The sequence below is a fragment of the Dysidea avara genome, chromosome 1 (genome assembly GCF_963678975.1).
Source record: "Dysidea avara chromosome 1, odDysAvar1.4, whole genome shotgun sequence".
Classification (NCBI taxonomy): domain Eukaryota; kingdom Metazoa; phylum Porifera; class Demospongiae; order Dictyoceratida; family Dysideidae; genus Dysidea; species Dysidea avara.
The window spans coordinates 20,520,526-20,545,169 of record NC_089272.1 but is presented as its reverse complement, the minus strand read 5'-3'; the positions used below and the strand labels follow the sequence as shown (position 1 = coordinate 20,545,169).

The following is a 24,644-nucleotide window of genomic DNA, read 5'->3' as shown; positions in this document are numbered from 1 at the left end:
ATGTAATAAATGCATGCATGATACATATAATTTGTACAATTAATGATAAAATCAGAATTAGTTAAAGTATTTAAATCTGCTTCATCCTTTTCTTTTTCCTCTGGTAAAGAAAAAAAAAGATAGGTTAAAAAGCCTGGGGTATACAAATACAAAAAGAAGTGAAATCTAATCCAAAACAGCAAAGCTGTAAAAAATAGTGCGGCCCTCAGAAAGGCTATGGTGAAAAAAGATGTGAAATCCAAGGTGGCGGCCAAGAAATGGTAGGTTAATGGTAAAAAATTTAATAACGATAATTCAGATGAATTTTGTGCCAAGACCAAGTGGCAACAAATTCACCTGAATTGTCATTATTAAAATTTTTACCATTAACCTACCATCACAGCCATTCCTTGGCCGTCACCTTGGATTTCATATCTTTTCACCATAGCCTTTCTGAGGGCCGCACTATTTTTTACAGCTTGGCTGTTTTGAATTAGATTTTCTTTAGGTGAATGAATCCACTGGCAGTTGGCATGGTGACTTGAGGCTAGTGTGCCAGCAGGCAACACTTTCAAAAATAAATTATCTGTAGTTCTTCGTCTAGACTGCTGCGCCTGGTCAATTAATCGGAATCATGTGCTAGGGTTTTGATTGGCATTAAATAGAATCATCGTACGTTTCTATCACCTCCACGAAAACACCCACCCATTATACGATTGTCTCTTCATTCAACATGGATTCTATTCCTGGTGAGTGCGAAGCCTTTGGCCTTGTAGTTTTCTCAACATTATTTATTTGTTTATTATTTATTTATTTATTATTCATTTCATTATTTATTACATAATCTCGACTGCATTTCTTATTATTTTTGGTACTTGGTTGTATAATTATTACTAGGCACATACAACCAAGTACAACCACCAATGGGACATGTACAAACAGCGCACACAGCATAATTCATGCACAAATACTGACCGTATTTATTCCGTCTATGTTTAGGTGTTGGAACTAATAGTCCAAATATTCTATCTTGGCTCAAACAAAAACAGACCACAACCCCCAATAGTAAATAACATTAGAGTCATTTACAGATTTGAGGCTCGTTTTGTCTCGTTATAAGGAGTTTTTTAAATAGTTGTTCCAATACTGAATAAAGACGGGGTTAGAATATGTAGTATTGGAACACTATTTTGCTGTGGCATGACCAGTACAGTGTATGTGGGTGGGAAAGATGCATATACACAGTAGCAAACATAAGTGATATATGCAATTACAATCATGAGGAACTGTATGCAACAATATATGTGACTGGATTTCGGAAAAACGATCCAAATCGCACATTAGAAGTTTCGAGATAAACAGTTTTAAAGAATTCAAGCAAGCATAACTCTCCAAGGATAGCAAGCATGCGTATGAAATTTACACAAAAGATACATCAATGTATTACCTTTCAGGCCACTCCCAGTACTTGTAGCTGCTTGCAGAGTTTCCTGCCAAATAAGATAGAAAATCTGAGCAGTTGGACGAGTGAAGTAGTATCACAAGTGCTCACAAAGGGGTGGAGGGTGGGGGTTGGTGGGGTGGGGTGGGTAAGGGTTAGACCTCAAATGGAAGCAGACCACGATTGGAGATGATGGCACTTTGCGCTCGTGCATAACAAACGCGCTACCAATGAATAAGCTAGCTAACAATGAATTAACTAACCACTAAGGACAGTAATTAGTGAGTAAAATCGTTCCTTAGCGCTCAGCGGTATTGTAGCCAATATTAGCTTTGCGTTCTTGTTCCTTCCGTGTTACAAATGGGTGCCTTTGATCTGCACATGCCCCATACCACAAATCAGTTAGAACACATCCATTCGGTTTGTATCTGATTTGTAAACACTCCACCCTTGGGACTGCGGCCCTCTGGTGTTGTGTTTACAAATCAGATACAAACCTCATGGGTGTGTTACAAATATTACTTAAAACATACCATGCTCTTTACAATTAATACATTTGTACAAACAGACAGCCAAGCCAGCCAGAGCCTAGTAAGCCAGAAAAAAAAATACAAGTAAACAATACAAGCAAACATACCACTATTAATTCTGTTCTTGTGCAACTGGCATGTCAAACTTCCTTCATATTGGTGTCCATGTAGTGGCATTAATTACCTTGTTTTTACACAGAGTGCATCCACTGGCAGCTGGCATGGCGACTTGAGACTTAGTGTGCCAGCTGGCAACACTTTCAAACACAAATGAACAGTAGTTCACTCGTCTATAATCCGCCTGGTCGATTAGTAGTGGGAATCACATGCTAGCTGTTTTGATCAGCGTTAAATAGAGTCATCATACTGTTTCTATCACCTCCACGAAAACACCCACTCATTATATGACTGTCTCTTCATACAACATGGATTCTATTCCCAGTGAGTGCAAAACCTTAGGCCTTGTAGCTTTCTCAAACAATGTTTATTTATTTATTAATTATTTATTTATGACGTACAGCCTGTAATTTTAACCGCTTTTCTTATTATCTTTAGTACTTGGTTGTATAATTACTAGGACCGGGTCACATACAACCAAGTACACACACCAACACGATGACCCCTGGTGAGACTATGCATGCAACTAGGTGGTGAAGGCACAATCAAAATAATTATGATCCAAAATCAACTCAATATGATCACAATAGTGACAGATATAACACAATAGTATCATTGTAACTAGAGGCCACCAGTATAGCTAAGTGCCGGTACACCATTGGTGTGGCAATGGCACAGTGATATGTACACAGTATATATGCATACAAAATATACAGGAGAGAACTATACATTATTGCAGTATTGTATGCAGCAATACATTGCTGGCAACATCACCGAAGATGAAAATTATTCAGCTATGTAACACCTTGACACCTAAGATCAAAGGAATTCCAGAGGATACATTTGCCATGTATACCTCTTTACAGGGAGACATCTAAATGTACACCGGTGTACACTTTCATCAAAGCAGGCATGGCCTTGATATGGATGATGTAGTGGTACCACCCTCTGTTTGCTTTATACAAGCTTAGACCGAAATTGATTGTGGGAATAAATTAATGCTCATGTGATGACTACCACAAATTAAAGCGTTGCTGCAAGAAGTACTCAAATGGAGGCATTTCAGTATCCTTGCCATTCTACAAGTTGGGAAATGTTACTTAAAAGTGAGAACTAGTCTTACAGTGCATTCACAAGCGTTTCAGCATGTTTTTGAATGTGGACAAGCCCACACTACGGACGACACAAGTTAACCACTCTATAATGAAGCTTACACCTTTAATTAGGTCTTTAGTATACATTGTGATTAGTTTTCACATAACACGAAAGCATTAAAACACTTGCAAATTCCCCGAAATTTGCCCTACTTGACTTTTCTGTAATATCCATAGGACTCGTCCATTTATTATAACGATCGTAGCTACAATGTTATTTGCTGCCTAACCAAAATCGAATCTTTCAGGCATGCATATAAAATGAATCCAGTGGTTACACTCATATTGGCATCAAGGCTATCAGCCTGAACAGAAGTGTACATATTAGCTGTAATATGGGCACTTGTGATTTGCCTCATATGTATGCCCGCACCCCTTGGGCTGTGCACTTGGCTTTGGGCATAAATATCAGGCAAATCAATTGTGCCCATGTTACAACTATAAAACGTGGCCAATATTCAGCATGTTATCAACATCAACTAGAGGTCACCGGTAGCTAAATACAGTTCATCAATAGAGTGGCAATGGCACAGTGATGGGTACACACTATGTGCATACACAACTTGCAGGAGATACACAATACTGCAGTAGTTAATAAAAGAGTATGCAAGCCAGGTGAACCAGATAAAGGAAGACAGCCGAGCCTGCCAGAGCCTAGTAAGCCAGGTAAAGGAAAAAATACAATACAATTAAGTAAACAATACAAGAAAACATTAAAACATCCTATGCTCTTTACAATACATTAGTACAAACAGACAGCCAAGCCAACCAAACCTAGCAAGCCAGAAAAAATATAAAATATAGGTAAACAATACAAACAAACATACGTACCACTATTAATCTTGTTCTTGTGCAGCTGGCATGGCAAACTTCCTTCGTATTGGTGTCCGGCATAGCAGCTTTGTAATCTTGTTCTTTGCACGGAACACATCCACTGACAGCTAGCATGGTGACTTGAGACTTAGTGTGCCAGCTGGCAACACTTTCAAAAACAAATGTGCAGTAGTTCACTCGTCTAAATAGCTATTTGAATCTGCCTGGTCGATTAACTGCTTTGTAGTGGGCGTCACATGCTAACTGTTTTGATTGGCATTAAATAGAATCATCATACCATTTCTATCACTTCCACAAAAAACACCCACCCATTATACTATTGTCTCTTCATACAACATGGATTCTATTCCCGGTGAGTGCGAAGCCTCAGGCCTTGTAGCTTCCTCAAACATTATTTATGTCTTTATTTATTGTGACATTTCTATCGTCTTCCTAATCCTACTTGTATCAAGCAAACCAGTGTTGTTATCGAGAAATTCCCTCATACTTTTGATGCTGCGACCAGTCCGCTATGTAATCAGCAGTTCGATCATCATGGAGAAATTCAAGAAAGTTCGCACCTCCCGTTGCACACACCGATCACATCTCACTAAGACTCTCACAAGTGTCATTGAAACATTAGAGAAGGACAGTAGTGAGCCACTAACAGAGTTTCACTTTGACTGCTACATTAGACGGTTTACAAAGCATGAAAGATGTTTTGACCAACTTCGATGGAAAAATAGCAGTGTTGATTGATGAAGAATTAGAGACAGAAATCTACAAGTGCAAAGAAATTCCATTGAGCTCAACTCCAGTTTCTCCTTCGTTCTCAAACAACTCACCCTTCCAAACCAGTACCACAGATGTTCTACCAACCTTGTCACTCCTCGACTAGTTCACACTCTGCCACTGAACAAAGAGACCTAACTCACACAGAAGACACTCTGTGACAGCCACCCACTGGCCACTACATCCCCACAGAACGCAGTCTCTGGATACGTACAACATGAATCATTTGCCTAAACTTAATATCCAAATGTTTACTGGGGATCCCCTAATGTGGCAACCATTTTGGGACAGTATTGATGCCACTATCAACTATTAAGCAACGTTCAAAAACTGAACTACCTCAGAGCACAATTACAAGGGGACGCAGCCAAGGTAATAAATACCAGGCTTCCCCCTCACCAATGACAATTATGAGCATTAGTGTTGGACATGCAGTTCAACACTAATGCTCATAATTGTTATTGGTGAGGGGGAAACCTGGTATTTATTTGTCCCACAGTTTTCGCTTATGCCCTGGTCATAGAAAGTATCTGGAAATCTTAACTTACCCAGCAATGAATTTGCCTGTTTATGGGAATGTGATGGCATAGGCTACATCTTTGTGCAAGACTGCATTTGTAAGTTATGATCACTTAATTAAGTGCCTGTAGTTTTATTTTCCATATTATCACAGTACAAATTGATCTTTCTGTTGTTATCACTTTGTACTTCTATAGCTTCTAAAGCTCTCGGATTCCAGAGCTGAAACTTTGATAGACCATTTCTCTGGCTACCTAGATTAAGAAAATGTAATGAAGGAAGTGAAAAGAAACTTACGTTTGACTAGGGAACATACAAATAACAGCAGCTACACTAGTCAGTTTAAAAAATTATAGAAACTTGTTTGAAAGGTTTGGGATTGTTCTCAAGCAGGTTATGTCTATCCAATACTGCAGAGCTGTCATGAAGGAAAAGTGAGGCTTGTTTCTGTTGTTATTTTTGGGCAAGAAAGTCCAAACCTCTGTGACCCCTATTATACAGTACTACCGTACCGTATGATAGAATCTGAAAAATGTGGAGTTCTTGTCACACATATGGTTTTGTTCATGCTGTATAGTGAAACAGACATGTACACAGACACCAAAAATACAAATTTCAGGAAAGTATGTGCCATGCAACCCACAATTGAATTCAGCCCACTTGTTTTAAACAAATATATTGTGTATGAAAATTATTAATGAATACATAACTTTAATTATCAAGTGATTACAAAATACCTGTGGTTTTAAAATTGAAGGTATATGGCTCATATCATTTACTCTTGAAGAACTAAGTATAGCATTCTTTTTCACATGAGATCTAAAAATAAACAACTTGGCTGAAGGCAATGCACAATGAAGCATATCATAAAAAGAAAACATGATTATGGTTTCCTGGGGGTCTTATAACACCCCCACACCCCATGGTTATTCTAGCTCCCTCACTTCAACATTCTACCATTACACCTAGCATCCACATTTCTCTGAAAGTAAAGATACAAATACATAGTATATGCATTCACATTAAATGTATAGTCATACACCAAGTATACGTATGTATGCATATAAGATAGCCTACAGCCTACTATGTTAGATTTTCTCCCAGATGGTTTTCACTTTGATACTGATTTACATATCATTAAACATCCTGATCATCATAAAATTATTGTACATTATTGCTACAGCATTGCTCCTGTCAAAATATTGTGCATTTGTTGCAGTTGGAGATGGTGGAAAATATAAGGTTAACAAAACCCTATGTCGCAGTGTATTATTCAGCAACTAGTGTGTAAAACTCATTTAGGCAGAATTTTTTTGAGGGACAAAGTTTTTGAAAATGTTTTAAGCATGAAATTCTTCAAGCAATCAAAGTGATACATGTGACCTCAAGCATACATTTTCACAAAGCTGCCACCACTCCCAGAGAATTTCGTCCCTCAACAATTTCCATCTATATATATAGTCATATCATAGTAAATAATTAATTTAAAATTGAAGTAGGGATATGAATGATAAAAGCTATTCATCAAACAAGATATGTAAATGCATAATGGTATTACAACATAGCCCTACATTGCCAAAGTAGGGATTTTCCCACAGAGTCATCATTCATATGCCTTGTTATAACTTGGATCCCTACTTCATTTTTAAATAAATAATTTATTGTTATTAAATGCTACAGTAGTACTGTTTAAGTAGGGATCGCCCCTAAAATGACACACGCCGCCTAAAATGCCACCTTTAAAAATCATCCTAGAAACATCTTACTCAATGAAAATCACCTTTAAGGAATAAGATTAGTCTATCTATGCAACATCAAAATACAGCATTAAAACAAGGAACACATACAGGTGACAGGATATAGAATTGTTTTAAAATCACTAATTGTGACCGGATTTGACAAAATCAGACTTCCACACACATGCAATTCTTTGACCTTAATCGCTTGTAAGTTTACCATGCAGTATGCTATTGACCTGCAATTTCTTCATTGTATTATAAAATAATAGGTCAAACTTAGAAAAAAGATAGTATACTGCTACATTGAGTTAATGATCTTTAAAGTCAGAAATCTGGATGTGTGTGGAAGCCTGGTTTTGTCATACCTGGTCACAATTCTCGCCTGCTTGCCTGACCACATTCACAAGGTTGGAGGCCAAACAAAGCAGCATATGGCCACCATAATACACCACAATAACAAACTCACCAGTGGCATGCGTCTTTTGGGGTCCTGATGAATGTGTGCCCTCTGTGCCTTGTCTTTCCTGTTACCTTCAATCAACCTGGTCATCATCTCCTTCATGCAATGAAATCATATTGAGGCATTAATTTTCCACATCGACACTTTCCTTGAGCAGCATATTGAGACACCACAAAATTATTTAAAGTGCTTACACTATAAAAGGTACTGGACACCCAGTATATACCTGCAACTTTTGAAACCATGCCCAATAATGATCTAGGTTGACTAATAACTATCAAATACTGAGACCACAACTCAAACATAATGACCACACACTCCTTATTTGTCTACCTGTACCTTATAATGATGGCAGCTAGGTGAAAACAAGGTATAGTGACCACACCTTTGATATGACTCAAGATACTCTAATACAGCAGTCACCCTAATAGAACAGTCACACGTGTAAAGTTGCATGCTGCAACAAAAACACTAAACAAACTAGTATATTTAATTTAAAAATTAAGCAGGAATCCAAGCGATAAAAAGTTGTGAAACAAGAGATGGTGTCACTTCATGAGTCAGTGTGCTATAAAGTCAGCACTATTTTAAATTTGTGTTACTACTGCAACTTAAAAGATGAAGATACAAGCTTGAGCAAGCTTTATGTAGTTAGCTTTGACTGTGACCATCAAATAATGACTTGAAAAGCTGCCAATCTCATACTGGAATAATGGAAATAGACCACCTGCCCGCCTGCATGCAAATGCGCCAAAAGGCAGGATTGGAAACAGAGAATTTATTTGGAGTAGCCTATACACAGAAGGCATTAATTTTGGTAAACTTTATGGAGCCAGGTAAATGGCTTGGCTGTGATCATGTTTCGACTAAGTGCCCCACCCAAATTGAGGAAGCTGCCAAGGTAGTGGCTGAGGGAAATCTGTAAGCCAGCTCATTTATAAGCAAGATAGGGTTAATTAGCTAGTATCCACCCCCAAAAACACCTTTGCTGTAAAAAGAAAAGCGCGTCCAAGAAACTACAAGTACCTGGAACCCAATGTAAAAAAAAGCTCAACTGAAGAGAAAATAATTGGTAACTTAAAGAGCTGATATCTGTAGCGGCCAAGAATGCAACTAACTACAATTAATAAAGTTTAAATCCATGCAACAACACCTGGCTGTAAAGCAGGTGCATATCAAGACACACGGTAGTGTGTAGTGCGGCCCAAGAAGCTGGCGCGCCACACCGTGAGTATATTTACAGGAAGAAAGTAAACGCAATTTTCACACCTTTGTAGCTCTGTCATTCCTTATCCGATTGAAACCAAAGTTGCAACAGAAGTGTCGGCTAGGTAGGGGAGTCCACATACCAAATTTGAAGAAAATCACTCCAGCCATTTCCGAGATACAAACGGCCAAAGTTTGGGTTTTTTTCTTCGGTTTTTTCTTCTTTTCGCACACTTTGCAAAATCCGCCATAAAACACAAATGCGTGCTCCAATCGGGCTGAAATTTGGCACACTTAAAGGGCTCATTAAGGCGAATCTCAGTTCACAGTTTGGTAGGAATCTGATGAACATTCACGGAGTTATGACCGATTATATGCGTAAAATAAGGTCGAAGGTCTGTCACACCCACAGGGTAAACCACTTGAAGGAATGAGCTGAAAATTGCTATGTAGATGGAGTAACTATCGTAGGAGTGCCTTTTTGTGGTTTGAAAGGAATCCAGTTAAAGGCCATCGAGATACATGTATGACACAAAACCTAACCTGTGTCACAATTACGCGATCGATTTTTATGAATAAAAAAGGCTGTGCCTAGAGTCACGGCAATCACGTGAATAAAAAAAAAAACTTATACAAAAAACCTAAGAAAACGAAAAAAAAAAATTGGCTAAAGCGAGGATAGAACCCAGGACGTCCCATACTCTAGCCTAGCGCTCTACCACTGTATCACTGCAGTTCCAGCTACCCTTTCCCTTAGTTTGTACCTTATATATGTCATCCATGAAGAAGCCTATATAAATAACACCAGTAAAGAAGAAACTAAACCTGAACCCTTACCTAACCCTAACTCTAAAGTACAAGGCACATCCCTTAAAGTCGAATGCTCGGGGCATACTACCAGGCGCGTCCCCTAAAGTTGAATGCTCGTGGAATACTACTAGGCGCGTGCCCTAAGTCGAATACTCGGGGAATACTAGACTCCTGCCAACCCTAGCTCGCCTCAAACTCAACAAAAACTTACCTTCATACAACTACTGTGTGAATTCTGGGTGACTGCGCCGTGACTTCAGCAGCAAAAATGTCCAGTCACGGTGCCGTGACTCTAGGCACAGCGAATAAAAATACTATTAGTTTTCACGCCTACCAGGCAAACCGCTTAGAGCAGTGAGCTGAAAATCGGTGTGTAGCTGAAATAAGTATCATAGAAAGTCCTTGCAGTAGTACAGAAGAATCGGATTACAAACCACTGAGTTATGATTCCAAAGCCAACTACGTGTAGCATATGCGAGATCGAGATACTCTAATAGAACAGTCACCCTAATAGAGCATTCAGCTACGTTTATAACTTACTCCATTATAGACTTATATGACATCGCAAATTATTCTGTAGGGAGATCAGCTACAAACAGTTAATCGTATAGACGATTCAGCTACAAGCAAGTCACCCTGTAGAGAGTTCAACTACAAACAAATCACCCTGCAGATAGTTCAGCTACAAGCAAGTCACCCTATAGAGAGATCAGCTAGAAGAAGTTACCTTGTACAGAGATCAGCTACAAAGAAAATATCATATAAAGAGTTCAGCTGCAAACAAATCACCCTGTAGAAAGTTCAGCTACGAACAGATCACCTTGTAGAGAGATCAGCTAGAATAAATCACCTTGTAGAGAGTTCAGCTACAAAGAAACCACCATGTAGAGAATTCAGCTGCAAACAAATTGCCCTGTAGAAAGATCAGTTAGAAGAAGTTACCTTGTAGAGAGTTAAGCTACAAAGAAACCATTCTGTAAAAAGCTCAGCTGCAAACAAATCACCTGTACAGAATTCAGCTACAAACAAATCACCCTGTAGAAAGATCAGCTAGAAGGAGTTACCTTGTAGAGAGTTCAGTTACAAAGAAACCAACATGTATAGAATTCAGCTACAAACTAGTGACCCTGTAGAGACATCAGCTTGAAGAAGTTACCTTGTATAGAGTTCAGCTACAAAAAAAACATTCTGTAAAGAACTCAGCTGCAAACAAATCACCTGTATACAGAATTCAGAAACAAATCACCCTGTAGAGAGATCAGCTAGAAGTAGAAGAAGTTACCTTGTAGAGAGTTCAGCTACAAAGAAACCATCATGTAGAGAGTTCAGCTGCACCTGTAGAGAGTTCAGCTACAAACAAATTACCCTGGAGAAAGATCAGCTAGAAGAAGTTACCTTGTAGAGAGTTCAGCTACAAACAAATCACCCTGTAGAGAGTTCCGCTAGAAAAATTCATCGTGTAGAGAGATCAGCTAGAAGAATCACCTTGTAGAGAGTTCAACTACAAACAAATCACCCTGCAGATAGTTCAGTTACACACAAGTCACCCTATAGAGAGATCAGCTAGAAGAAGTTACCTTGTACAGAGCTCAGCTACAAAGATACCATCATATAAAGAGTTCAGCTGCAAACAAATCACCCTGTAGAAAGTTCAGCTATGAACAGATCACCCTGTAGAGAGATCAGCTAGAATAAATCACCTTGTAGGGAGTTCAGCTACAAAGAAACCACCATGTAGAGAGTTCAGCTGCAAACAAATCATCTGTAGAGAGTTCAGCCAGAAACAAGTTCACCCTGTAGAGAGATCAGCTAGAAACAAATCACCCCGTAAAGAGAGCAGCTACAAAGAAACCATCCTGTAGAAAGTTCAATTACAAACAGATAACCCTATAGAGAGTTCAGCTAGAAACAAGTCACCATGTAGAGAGATCAGCTAGAAACAAGTCACCGTGTAGAGAGATCAGCTAGAAACAAGTCACCGTGTAGAGAGATCAGCTAGAAACAAGTCATCCAGAGATCAGCTAGAAACAAGTCACCCTGTAGAGAGATCAGCTAGAAACAAGTCACCTTGTAGAGAGATCAGCTACATAGAAACCATCCTGTAGAGAGTTCAAATACAAACAGAAAACCCTATAGAGAGTTCAGCTAGAAACAAGTCACCGTGTAGAGAGATCAGCTAGAAAAAAGTCATCCTGTAGAGAGATCAGCTAGAAACAAGTCACTGTGTAGAGAGATCAGCTAGAAAAAGTCATCCTGTAGAGAGATCAGCTAGAAACAAGTCACCCGGTAGAGAGATCAGCTACAAAGAAACCATCCTGTAGAGAGTTCAATCGCAAACAGAAATCCCTATAGAGAGTTCAGCTAGAAACAAGTCACTGTGTAGAGAGATCAACTAGAAACAAGTCATCCAGTGATCAGCTAGAAACAAGTCACCCTGTAGAGAGATCGGCTACAAAGAAACCACCTTGTAGAGAGTTCAATTACAAACAGATAACCCTCTAGATAGTTCAACTAGAAACAAGTCATCGTGTAGAGAGATCAGCTAGAAACAAGTCATCCAGAGATCAGCTTGAAACAAAGTCACCCTGTAGAGAGATCAGCTAGAAACAAGAGAGAGCTCAGCTAGAAAACGTCACCTTGTAGAGAGTTCAGCTACAAACAAATCACACTGTAGAGAGATCAGATAGAAGAAGCCACCTTGTAGAGGGTTCAGCTGTAAAGTGATCACCCTGGAGAGAGTTCAGCTAGAAAATAATCACCCTGTAGAGAGTTCAGCTACAAAGAAACCATCCTGTACAGAGATCAGCTAGAAACAAGTCACCTGTAGCGACATCAGCTACAAAAAAACCATCCTGTAGAGAGTTCAGCTACAAACAAAGCACCCTGCGGAGAGCTTGGCTACAAAAAATCACCCTGTAGAGATATCAGCTACAAACAAATCTCCTTGTAGAGTGTACAACTAGACACAAGTCACCCAGTAGAGAGATCAGCTACAAGAAGTTACACTGTAGAGAGATCAGCTACAAGAAGTTACCTTGTAGAAAATTTAGCTACATGTACAAAGAAACCATCATGTAGAGAGTTTAGCTACAAACACATCACCCTGTAGAGAGATCAGCTACAAACAAGTCACCCTGTAGAGATATCAGCTAGATACAAGTTACCTTATAGGGTTCAGCTACAAACAAATCACCCTGTAGAAATATGTGTTGGAAACAAATCACCATGTAGAGAGTTCAGCTAGAAACAAGTCACTCTGAAAAGAGTTCAGCTACAAACAATAGGAGTTTCAGTTTTTGTTCCACAATTCCTGCAGAAAAGAAAAAAAAAACAAGTTAGAAGGAAGTACCAAAGCCAGTTAATGGCTGGCTTTGTGGCTTGCAATTCAAAAAGAAGTGACATCTAAACCAAAACAGCCAAGCTGTAAAAAAAGACTGCGGCCCCCAAAATGGCCAGGATGAAAAAAGATGTGAAATCCAAGGTGGCGACCAAGAAATGGCTGTGACGGTAGGTTAATGGCAAAAATTTTAATTACGACAATTCAGGTGAATTTGGTGCCGAATCCTAGTGGAGGAGGCAATGCAAATTCACCGGAATTGTCATAATTAAAATTTTTGCCATTAACCTACCATCACAGCCATTTCTTGGCCGCCACCTTGGATTTCACATCTTTTTTCATCCTGGCCATTTTGGGGGCCGCACTCTTTTTTTTACAGCTTGGCTGTTTTGGTTTAGATACAATTATACATGAAATTAAAACTAACTGGCAACTGAAACAGCTGATATCTGAAGCGGCCAAGAATGAATGTTCATATACAACTAATTCAAAATTTTAACATTGAATCTTTATCACTCAGCTGTGTTCTATATTCATTCTTGCTACATCCTTAAGTAATTCTTTTAATCCTATAATTGGCTGGTAATTTGGCCACCTTTTTTGTTCTAGCTATATACTCACTATTAAAAAAGGTGGCCAAATTACCAGCCAATTATAGAATTAAAAGAATTACTTAAGGATGCAGCAAGAGTGAATATAGAACACAGCTGAATGATAAAGATTCAATGTTAAAATTTTGAATTAGTTGTATATGAACATTCATTCTTGGCCACTTCAGATATCAGCTGTTTCAGTTGCCAGTTAGTTTTAATTTCATGTATAATTGTATATGCACCTGCTTTACAGCCAGGTGTTGTTGCATGGATTTAAACTTTAGTAATTGTAGTTAGTTGTATTCTTGGCTGCTACAGATATCAGCTCTTTAAGTCACCAATTATTTTCTCTTCAGTTGAGCTTTTTTTTACATTGGGTTCCAGGTACTTGGAGTTTCTTGGACATGCTTTTTTTACAGCAAAGGTGTTTTTGGGGGTGGATATCACTCATTTTTTGTAAGTGATAGGCTCTACAAATTGGTAAAAAGGTAATTTTTAGATGATATTTAAAAATGAGCTAGCAATTAAAATTAATGCAGAATAGTGGAGAGTCAAAGATGCACCTGTCATCTTGTCTGACAGTGTTATGAAAAGCCATACATACTAATGACTGTTTCATATCATTGTAAAATCAGAAGTATGAATTTACAGTGTAGTATGCATGACTGTTCTATTAGAATAAATCTATCTTTACTGCATGTGACAATTACTGTATCTCGTATCCAGACACCTTATGCTCAAAAGTAAAGTAACTCGCAAGTGCCTAATTAGTTCACAGTTGCTATATACACAGCTATAAATACATATATTGTCAAGAGTCCTTAATAAGAGTGCAATATGGACTCTTAATTGTTATTATCATAATATTATAACCATTTTTTAATATTGTGGTCACAGCTTCAGGATTGGAGCAGCAGAGAAAAGAATAGAGGACTCAATCATCAAGACTCTGGGAGATAGAACAGTATTGCCATGGACACAATACCAGTACTAACCCCTCAAGGATGTCACAGTGCAGTATAGATGCAACCAGTGCATATAGAGCCTCGATCATCACCTTTTGACTGAAATTAAGCAAATTTTTATATTTAATGAAGCAATTAAAGCTAAAAAGTTTCAGTACTTATACTTTCCTGAGGGAGCACGTCTTCAGATTCCCTTGTCTGTTCAGCAGAATAGCTAATAGCAGGGGCATAGCCAGGACTTTTTGAAGGGGGTTCCAACATCAGTATTGAGGTATCAGAAGCAGGGGCCTGGGGGCACAACCCCTAGCCGCTGAGAGACTTTCAATATTTTAATACATCAAAACACAACAAATTGCTATATTTTATGTGAAAAAGTAAATTATTTATAATACATATAAGTGCCACTGAGATGAAGCTATAGTACTAGATAAAGCTACCTAGTGGAAACAGACAGCTGCAGCATAATGCAGAGACACAGACATATATATAGGCATCTGTAAGTGATAGGTATCCCTTTGTATAGAAACCATGAAACCATTGATACAAATCACAATCAAAACATTATAAACACAAAATATGCATGGCATGGATTCATTTTACATTCCCAAGTGATAAATTACTGGAGTTATATAACTTTATACACTGCACACCAAATCTATAGCAGTATAAGGTCATGCTCAGTTTTGCTTTCAAAGTTAGAATATCTGGTAAACTCCACTGATGAAATTTCTTAACACATGGATATTTACATGCATGTTCTATCATAGATAATATAATCTATGGTTCTATTAAAGTATACATGACTACTCTATTAGAGTATACACCTGACTGCTCTATTAGAGTATATCGATCTTTTTAACAAGTTTTCATGTTACCTCTGTAAACCTTCCCAATGCAAAGCTTTATCAATTGTTGTACTGTGCCATAAACTATTATTCACTCATTTTGTCCTGCCACACTAAATGGTGTGTTAGGGTCCTGCTGTAAACTCAGAAGTCTAAATTTTACAAGGGGGTTCCTGAACCCCTGGAAACCCCCCTCCCTACGCCCCTGAATAGGATTGAGCATTCTACCACTTCAGTGGTGCCCCGCGGATGTCGCGCTTATCACACAAAAATAACTTAGTTTAGCAGTGCACAAACAATTCTTGAAAGCTTATAATAATCAAAGTACACGTACCGCATTGTTGAACTATGCGTACCACCAGAATCCAGATTGACAACTATCACGTGATCTATTTAGGGTAAATCTCTTGGAAACTGAGTCCCTAAATACCTCAAGCGGACACACGTGATACGCGGTTTTAAATTGAATGTTCAGTTAAGAAAAATGGCAGTCCCCAAGTCTTGAGCTTGGAGAGAAGCAAAGCCATGGTACGAATTAAAAGCAGAAGTATTGTAACTCGATGGTGAGGCGTACTTTAATGAGAAACTACAAAGGCTTGAGCAATGCTTGAAAAAGTAAGAGTCTAGAATACCGAGGTACTCGATGATATATGCCGGTCTTGAAGGCTAATGAATTGAGGAGTGAAGTTTATGTAAAGTGTCACATCGCCGCACACTGATTAACCATGTTTGTGCGATTGAGTTTTTATGTGCAGAGCTGAAAACTTTTAACGCTACTAGGTACAGGGTGTAAGTAGCAGCAAATGCTGGTGTTACCTCTTGAAATGATTGTCGACAAGATGTACGAGTCAACTACCACTTGCCACTTACATCAGCAGAAGTCCAGGAACTTTGGCTGCAGGTTGAAGAAGTAACTATAGCGAATGTAATGTGTGTAACGTTTGTATGTATTCATTCATACTGCATACTGATCTAAATGACTTAATTGATGTACAGTGAAACCTGTCTAATCAGGTCTCTGTGTGTAGTCCTTTAAATTCCCAAATGTGTCGTTTGTGTAAAAAGTGACAGATTTTAGGTGTAATAATTATATGCATTAAATGCCCACCTTTCAGTAATCTGGTCATAGCATGCAGTTCACCCACTAGGCAGTAGCAGTTGGATGTGGTCATGGTACATGACATAACCTGGGACCAGCTGCAGGTAGAAACTGAGTGTGATGAATTTCAGGTCAGTTTACATATAGAGGAATTGTACTATCTATTGTGTTCTTTTTGTAGTTCTCATTTGTCAATTGTACGTGGACTGTAGCAAGGGTGTTGTGAATTTCCAGGTCAGTCTACATGCTAAGGAATGTAGTTGTTTATTATCTCAGGTATGTTTTCTGAATTTCCAGGATCAGGCGTATGTACTGTTGTGATGGGACCAAACTCTAATACCCTGGTCAGTTTACATGTGGTCCTTATATAGTGATATTTTTCAGTACACAGATTTTAGGAATATTGTATTTAATACCCACTTGTTGGTTTTTGTAGGCCATCTGGTTGTAGCAGTTGGATGTGGTCTTGTGTAACTTAATTGGAACCATACAGGAACCCAGATCAAAAAGAGTGTCATAAATTCAGGTCAGCTAACAGAGGAATTGTGTTGTTACAATTCTCCCTCACCTGGACACCTATTATCCAGACACCGCTATTATCTGGGCACCTCCATTGTCTGCACAGCCTAAATTAGTCATGTGGCTTGTAGTTTATTGACCATAATGAAGTTTGCTTTAGATGAAAGCTGTTTGGTGGCTTGTTTATTCTACTAATGATAACTACCACTTGGTTGCTAGGTGATAATACATTTTTACAGCTAGGGGAGTGACCACGAATGCTCTGTAGTGACTCATTCTGCACACTAAACTGTACAGCACTAACTGATAGCAATAACATTACTTGTATTTAAGTTAGTCACTTTAGTACAATTTAGGACATTTCTGATACAGTAGTATGTACCATACTGCCCGGATAAGAGAGGTTCCATTGTACTCGGATTTCAGGTGCATTGTATTTAATGCCTGCTTGTCACTCTGTAGTTAAGCCATGAGGATCCGCCAGCCTGGCATATTAATTTTTTTGTACATTATCTTTTTACTTTAGTACCTGGTTGTTGTCTCTTGTGTTGTCAGGTATCATGCAAGCTCCTTTGGTGCTGGAGGTTAGCAAAAGTGATTAGATTGAGGATTAGTTCCAACATTGACACACAATGACTAACCGTGTTGATGCAATAGGTATTTTAGTTGTACATGTAAGCAGTGCCAATTCACTAAGACCCGCCAGGTGAAACTACTAGTTGCTCAAATTCCAATATTATCTCATGGTGAGATTGTTGACAGGATGTACAGACTGAATACCAAATAATAGTGGCTGCCTTATCATTCACCACTTACATCATCAGAAGTCCAGGTCGGTATACATGTTGTGCTTATAGTACATGTATTAATGTTTTCCTCTTACCCAGATTTTTTGGTGTATTGTACATATTAATGGCTCCGTCGGTTTTGCAGGTCATTTGGTCAAAACAGTTCACTAACTAGCAGCCAGATGTAGTCATAGTAAGTCACTTGGGACCAGGCAAAAATGCCCGCTTGTTGTTTTACAGGACTGGTCTCTTGTGTTGTCAGATATCCAAGCAAGTTGTGTTTTGTGGTGACCACAAACCCAACCCTGTATAAACAGTGATAATTGGAGCCCTAGCTGATTAGCAACTTTGACTTAAGGTATGTGCACAAGCTCACAGCATTAGTTTAAAGTGTACTTTTATCCCTAGAGAACGTGTTTTAAGCATGGTTTTTCAAGACTCCATTTAACATGCTCAGATAGCTGACAACACAGCACCAGCCCAGAGCATTAACTGCCTAGAGAACGTGTTTTAAGTATGATTTTGGTCAGTTGATTGTAATTTTGTAGTATCCAGATTTTTTATTTAATGTCTGCTTATTGGTTGTGCAGGCCACCTGGTACCAGTTATGATGGCAACTATCTGCATTATTTGAGACCAGTGAGGAATGGTTTGGCAGCAGTTTAAAAATGGGAAACAGAATTTCCAAGCTCAATTTATTAGTATCCGTATTTTATTTAATGCCCACTTATTGGTTTTGCAAGCCATCTTATTATGGGACAATGTCTACTACAGGCAGTGTTATAGGTCACTTGTGTCCGTACAAAGTGGGTTATCCAAACTTAGGATTATTAAAATTAGGCATATTATGATGGCAACCTTGTCATTCAGGTGTAGTAACTGACCAGTAAGCATTGATGGGGCAGCTATGCATCCGACGGTGATGATGGAATATGGTAGTTAAAGAAGAACTATATTATTATTATTAGGGCTGGGACAAATATTGAAATTTACCTTCGAATATTTGCTAATAAAATGTTCGAATGTTCGAAGCTTCGGTGTTAGCTTTCAAGTTACAGGTTTTCTTGAATTTATGCACGTCTTTCTTACGTTTTATCTTTCTAAACCTATTTAATAAGTTTTTAAGCATTTGGAAAGTGCATAGCAGCAGTACTGAATGACGCGATCGATCAATTGCAAATGGGTGTGTCCGCTATACTGCAATCATACACAGATAAACACCGAGTAATGGCTAAAAGTATGTTTTCCATGCATTATCTATCACTTTATAAGGTGTTTTAAGGCTGCAACTATGGTAGCAAGCTGAACTGCGGTGGTTTAAAAGTGGGCGTGGCACACAAAGATCGATCACGAAGAGACGAACATTAATCACGCAAGAGGTATAAGCAGCTGCAATAAAGATAACGACGTTTATTTGTAATTCTTTCGTAGACTATGAGTGCATTACGAAGCTTCGAAGGATACTTTTATAATTCGAAGTTTACTTAACCGTCGAACCCATGAAACATTCGAAGCTTCATCCCAGCCCTAATTATTATGTCATTTGGAACGGCAAGGAGTGATCAGGCAGTGTAGGGAAATGACAACTTTCCAGGCCTGATGTAATTTTTGTAGTATCCAGATTTTAGATGTATTGTATTTAATTCCCTTTTTTCAGTTTTGCAGAGGTCATCTGGTACCAGTGTAATATTATGATGGCAGTCAGGTGTGGTAACTGGACTATTGGACCAGAAGCAGCTCTTAATCTGATGATGATGGGAATGTGGTAGTCAGAGCTACATTACGGGAAAATGGGAAACACAATTTCCAGGTCAGTTTATTGTAATTTTGTAATATCCAGTTGTTTATTTAATGTCCGCTTATTGGTTGTGCAGGCCACCTGGTAACAGTTATGATGGAAATTACAGTGGCTGCATTATTTGAGACCAGTTCGGCAGCGGTTCATCGAATAATGATGAGGTCAGGCCATTGTGGCAAAAGCTAGGCTACTGATTTGAGAAATATCGAAGAAATCAATGAAATTTTAATGTTATGTTCATTACATTTGTGTTACATGTGTCAGACCATTGTTATATGTTAATGTGCATGACAAAAGCTGCAATAGAAGCAGCTACTGCTCTGAGCTGGTGCCATGTTGGTGGCTATCTGAGCATGTTAATGGAGTCTTCAAAAATCAAACTAAAAAGATGTTGTCTAGGCAACTAATGCTCTGGGCTGGTGCTGTATTAATTGTCAGCTATCTGAGCATGTTAAATGGAATCTTGAAAATCCATGCTTAAAACATGTTTTCTAGGGACTGGATGTTGTTCACACTTTCAGAACTTGTCTATACGGCCTTTGGCGATTGTAAATATTTGCATGTTGCGTGGCACTAAATAGAGTCTAAAAGATTTATGCTTTATTAAATGCCTTTCCAAGAGAACTTACATTATTCACACTTTCACAACTTGTTTATTAGACATTAGGGCTTGTGTCTACATCGCGTGTTTAAAGTTATTGTCTGGATTAGACGTTCGAACTGAGAAAATCTGCGTAGAGGCGATCCAGTACTAAATAAAGTTAGTGCCAGATGGATTGTAGAAACACGAGTGTATGGAGTGGTTTAATGTGACGATAGCTGAAACACACAGCGGGAAATTGAGTGAATTATATCTAAATACACTTGTTTAGAGGTTGCGACAAGAAAACGATGACACCAAGTTTTTTATCACGAAACGCAGTACAAACCTATTGAGAGAGATTGCATAATTCAGGGCTAATATTGCAAAACCATCCCTACACGTAAATAACTCACAGTAGTGGCCGCGCGTTTTTTAATTGTGGCGTGCGCTTTGTAGTTTCTTGGCCGCGTGACTCACTACCGTGAGTCTTGATTTGTTTGTCCATAGTTCATTTTATCCATAAAATCATGTACAGCTAGACTCAGAACTAGGATAGTCATCCAGGAAAATATCTATTGTGCAACGATAGTCCTAGGAAACAACCAAGTCACTGACAAGTTACCACGTTTAGAATTTCCCTTGACCCTAAATCCCATACCCATCTCTTCGCCTGCACAGAGACTATGATGCACACACACACATATGCTTGGTCTCTGTGATCATCTCTGCTTTTATCTTTGCTTTGAGTACCACTTCTTTGTAGGTTCTTAACTTCAACTTCCACCTTGTCATCTTCTTGGTCCTTGCTGTGCTGACCTTCTACACCGTCCTCTCATGCACCTATCAAAAATTGGTGCTTTCCTAGGTTCCTCAGCCATGATTACACTATATCACTTGATCATTAAACAACTAAGAAATTTTCGTACTGGTAAGTCCATGGCATGTGTACCATCAATTGTCAGGCATCACGCAGTTACACATGTCTAGTTCATGTGATCTAAATTTCCGTAATTATATGGGAAATCATTGGAGAAACATATCATTCGAGATTTTGGATCTCAGATTTCACTTGGGATTTCAGTGAAGGCCTCCAAGATCTTGCCCCTGTTGTGGACCCCTCAGTACAAGTACACCAAAAAAATTTGGAACTTTCAACTAGAGTAGGGATCACAGCACATTGACAAAACAAGTTGGAGTAGTCCATGATATTAAATCACAGTAAAACAATAAGAAGTGTTATATCCCTACTGTACTCGAATGCACAGTAGGGATATAACACTTCTTATTGTTTTACTGTGGTTTTTCAACCCATAACACAGCATTTTGAATCAAAAACTGTTCAAAAAGCACCACTGCAATCCCCACATACCGAAAGAAATTGTGCCGTGCACCCTAGTTATATCAATTATCGTCCGGATGAAAAGTGAAGTATCCATTACGCTTCATTGTTGGTTATGTTCAACCCGTTACACAGCAGTATGAATCAAGAACCGTTCGAAAAGCATTTCTGCTAACAAATTAGCCACTATGAAAAATACGGATGATTTCCATTAAGAAGGGAAGCCATCACGTGCTACCGCCAAATCGACACTTTTCGCTGTCAGCAAAGATGAATGGGACACAAAGGAGGACACTGGTAAGTACTATCCATGACCATGCGAACAGTAAGAAGCGTGATCAATAAGTAAGGCTAAATCATTAAGGGGTAATAAAATTTTTGTTCGACAGTAGCTCACTATCTCATAACCTTGATAGTGAAAGTTTATAATTAGAATTTTCATGAGCTGTATTACAATAGTATTACCAAAAACATCAAATAAAACAGTACAATTATAACTTTTGTCTTCAATAATCATCATCATGTCTGTCAATAAGAAAAATTACATGTGGGTAAAATAAACCCCAAAGCCAGACTATATAGCTGACATAGAGTACAAAAATCCATACAAAAACAACCAAGCTGTGAAAAAAAAAGGTGCGCCTTAAATCGTCTGTGTGAAAAAGTTATGGATTCAAAGGTGGTGGCCAAGAAATGGCTGCAATGGAATAATGGCTGTGTACATTTTTCACCAGGCTATTGAAGGCCACACCCTTTTTTCACAGTTTGGCTGATTTGTGTGAGTATATATCTTTTATATACATAATTTACCTGTTGGTTGATACCAGGAGCGCATTGAATCCTATAGACAAGGGAGCATGTAACTTCGTAAAGAGCAAAATTCAAACATGACTGCCATGTACTATAATAAGTAACTTTTAAAATTCCCTAATTAGGATATTATGCAGTGGAGCATGCTCGAATATGTCATGTTTCCGCTGTGACGAAGCGAAGTTATGGAAACGAAGTCCAATGGCACAATGGAGGAATAGTAGCACAGGCTTAGCAGGACAGTCTTTCTACAGTCAATAACCATGCAAAATTACTCCGCTTGACTATTCCAAGCTTTACCTTCGACCCGACAATTTTCCTATCAAAGCAGCTTTGCTACCTTCACATTAGACGATGGAGTAGCAGCCCAGTCCCTGTTCCGCGCAAGAATGATGTAACCAATTGTATACATAGTAACGCTGGACGCCATGATTGAATTTCGCCCGTAGTGTTGCTAGTGTATGGATTTACACACTCCCTTGTCCATAGGATTCGATGCGCTCCTGTTGATATGTACATACTTAAAAATGCAGCAGTACACCACAATGTAATAATATACTAATATACTTACTGTGTTTTCAGCGTGTAGTCTGGCAACATCCAATTCTCCTTATCAGGTAATGCAGCATTTTCAACTGTTTGTATAACAAATGTTGTCAGTGTATAATTGTGTACGTGTATCATGAAGCCACCTAACTTCAAAGACAAATTTGAGTAAACCCTCCCATGTTTCTACATTTTAATCTGCTTTGTTACTCTGTTATTTATTTGTTTATTTAGTTACTTATTTATTAAAGATTTGCTGCAACTATAGAACATACATAATTACAAAAAGTATTATACACTGCAGCTGGTGTGTTGGTAAAGCCTACCTGCACCCAAAAATTATATGAGGAAGGTGTGAGGGTTAAATGACATCTAGAACAAGAACACCCAGCATGAAAATTACAAGAATTATGTTGAAGAAAGATGCAGCCTTCCAAAAATAGGTATGAAAAAGACATGATATCAAAGTTAGCAGCCAAGCAATGATATTATGACAAGTATAAGGAACTTTAAGTTTGATTATAGAATTTAAAGGTAGGGATACAAGGAGGTCACCTACACCAGAGGTCACCTATTGTAGACTAACAATTGCATGGGCAGCTGATAAATATTATACACAGCCTGCTATAGTCTTGCAGCCATAATATTACAAACAAGCCTAAATAGTTATAAAACAGCTACAGCAAATAAATGTTGTACCACTTACTGCTACATTCATCACTTTCTTTATTTTCACCTGTTCATTGCTGTCATTAATGATTGATTGTGGGTTTCAGTTAATCAGCAAATTATTTCCGCTTCTTAACTGTAACTGTTACTTGTAAAATTAGCTAATATCGGCTGTTACTGATAATTAAACTGATTATCAGTGCAACACTTATGATGAGTACACTAGTTCAGGGGCGTAGCCAAGTTTTTCTAGAAGGAGGTTCAGATTTGAAGTGGAATGTCTCTATGGGAAGGCCTGGGTGCTTCCCCTAGACCATGTTTGAACAAAAATGATGCATGTACAAAAAATGTGCCACTAGGCAGTAACATTAAAAGGTGCTGTTTGTGCATCTAACTCGATGAAACCTACACACTGCTGATTATGCAGCTTATAGAAACTATAAACCTATTGTAATACTAACTAATCTCTTCACTTCCAGACAACACAACTTAGCACATGGGAGCCCTTCACACTTGAGTCCCTTAGTTGGCAATACTTCTTCCAGGTATACATTGTTCTTGCTCCTGTTGATGGTCAATAACTTCAGACTTGGCTTGACTCCAATATATTTGAGACATCACATGCCCGCAACATGTGACAAATAAACAAACCATTCATCAGGTAAATATATACATACATCACAGTTTGTGCTAACCTGAAACATGTATAACACGACCACTCAAGTTTATCACAGCTGCTGCCTTGTAATATGTCTCAACTAACCAGCAGTCCTTTGCCATTTCCACCATGCATCACATGCGCAATTGATCACATGTTGCAATAGATGATTCGCAATAGTTCAGCATTAATGTGATGTGACTCTCAAGAGTAGTATTGAGGAGCGCCAGTGTGCAAGTAGCTACCGGAGAACTTCGGGGCTGTAAGATTGGTGTGCTTTTTAATTTAAAAAAATTCTGCCTCTTAAAGGGAACCGCTGGCTACGCCCTTGTAGTCTATTATGTTTATAGCAAGCTACTAAGTGATATCACTGCAGGCTATACTCATGGTTAGTCAAGCAGCTCAACAAAGTTTGTGCTCCATATTGCACACAAAGGTGAAGAATTTAATAAAGCTACTCCTGCTGTGGCTGGAGATGTAAAGACTGAGTGGCCTATGCTAAGCAGTCCAGACCCCTCTTTCAGAGTAGCTGCTT

The 24,644-nt window shown here is 38.5% G+C and overlaps 1 protein-coding gene across 5 annotated transcripts in view; it reads right to left on the bottom strand.

Moving 5' to 3' along the window:
• The window catches only part of LOC136258726 (1-phosphatidylinositol 4,5-bisphosphate phosphodiesterase beta-1-like), a 160,676-nt gene that overhangs the window by 84,032 nt on the left and 52,000 nt on the right, over nucleotides 1-24,644 (bottom strand). For all 5 annotated transcript variants that reach the window (XM_066052073.1, XM_066052089.1, XM_066052097.1 and 2 more), the window contains 2 exons: nucleotides 22,808-22,871; nucleotides 6,083-6,164 (listed from right to left, as the gene is read on the bottom strand). In XM_066052073.1, the coding sequence (XP_065908145.1) occupies nucleotides 6,083-6,164; nucleotides 22,808-22,871 (146 nt within the window). The remainder of the gene's footprint in view (nucleotides 1-6,082; nucleotides 6,165-22,807; nucleotides 22,872-24,644) is intronic.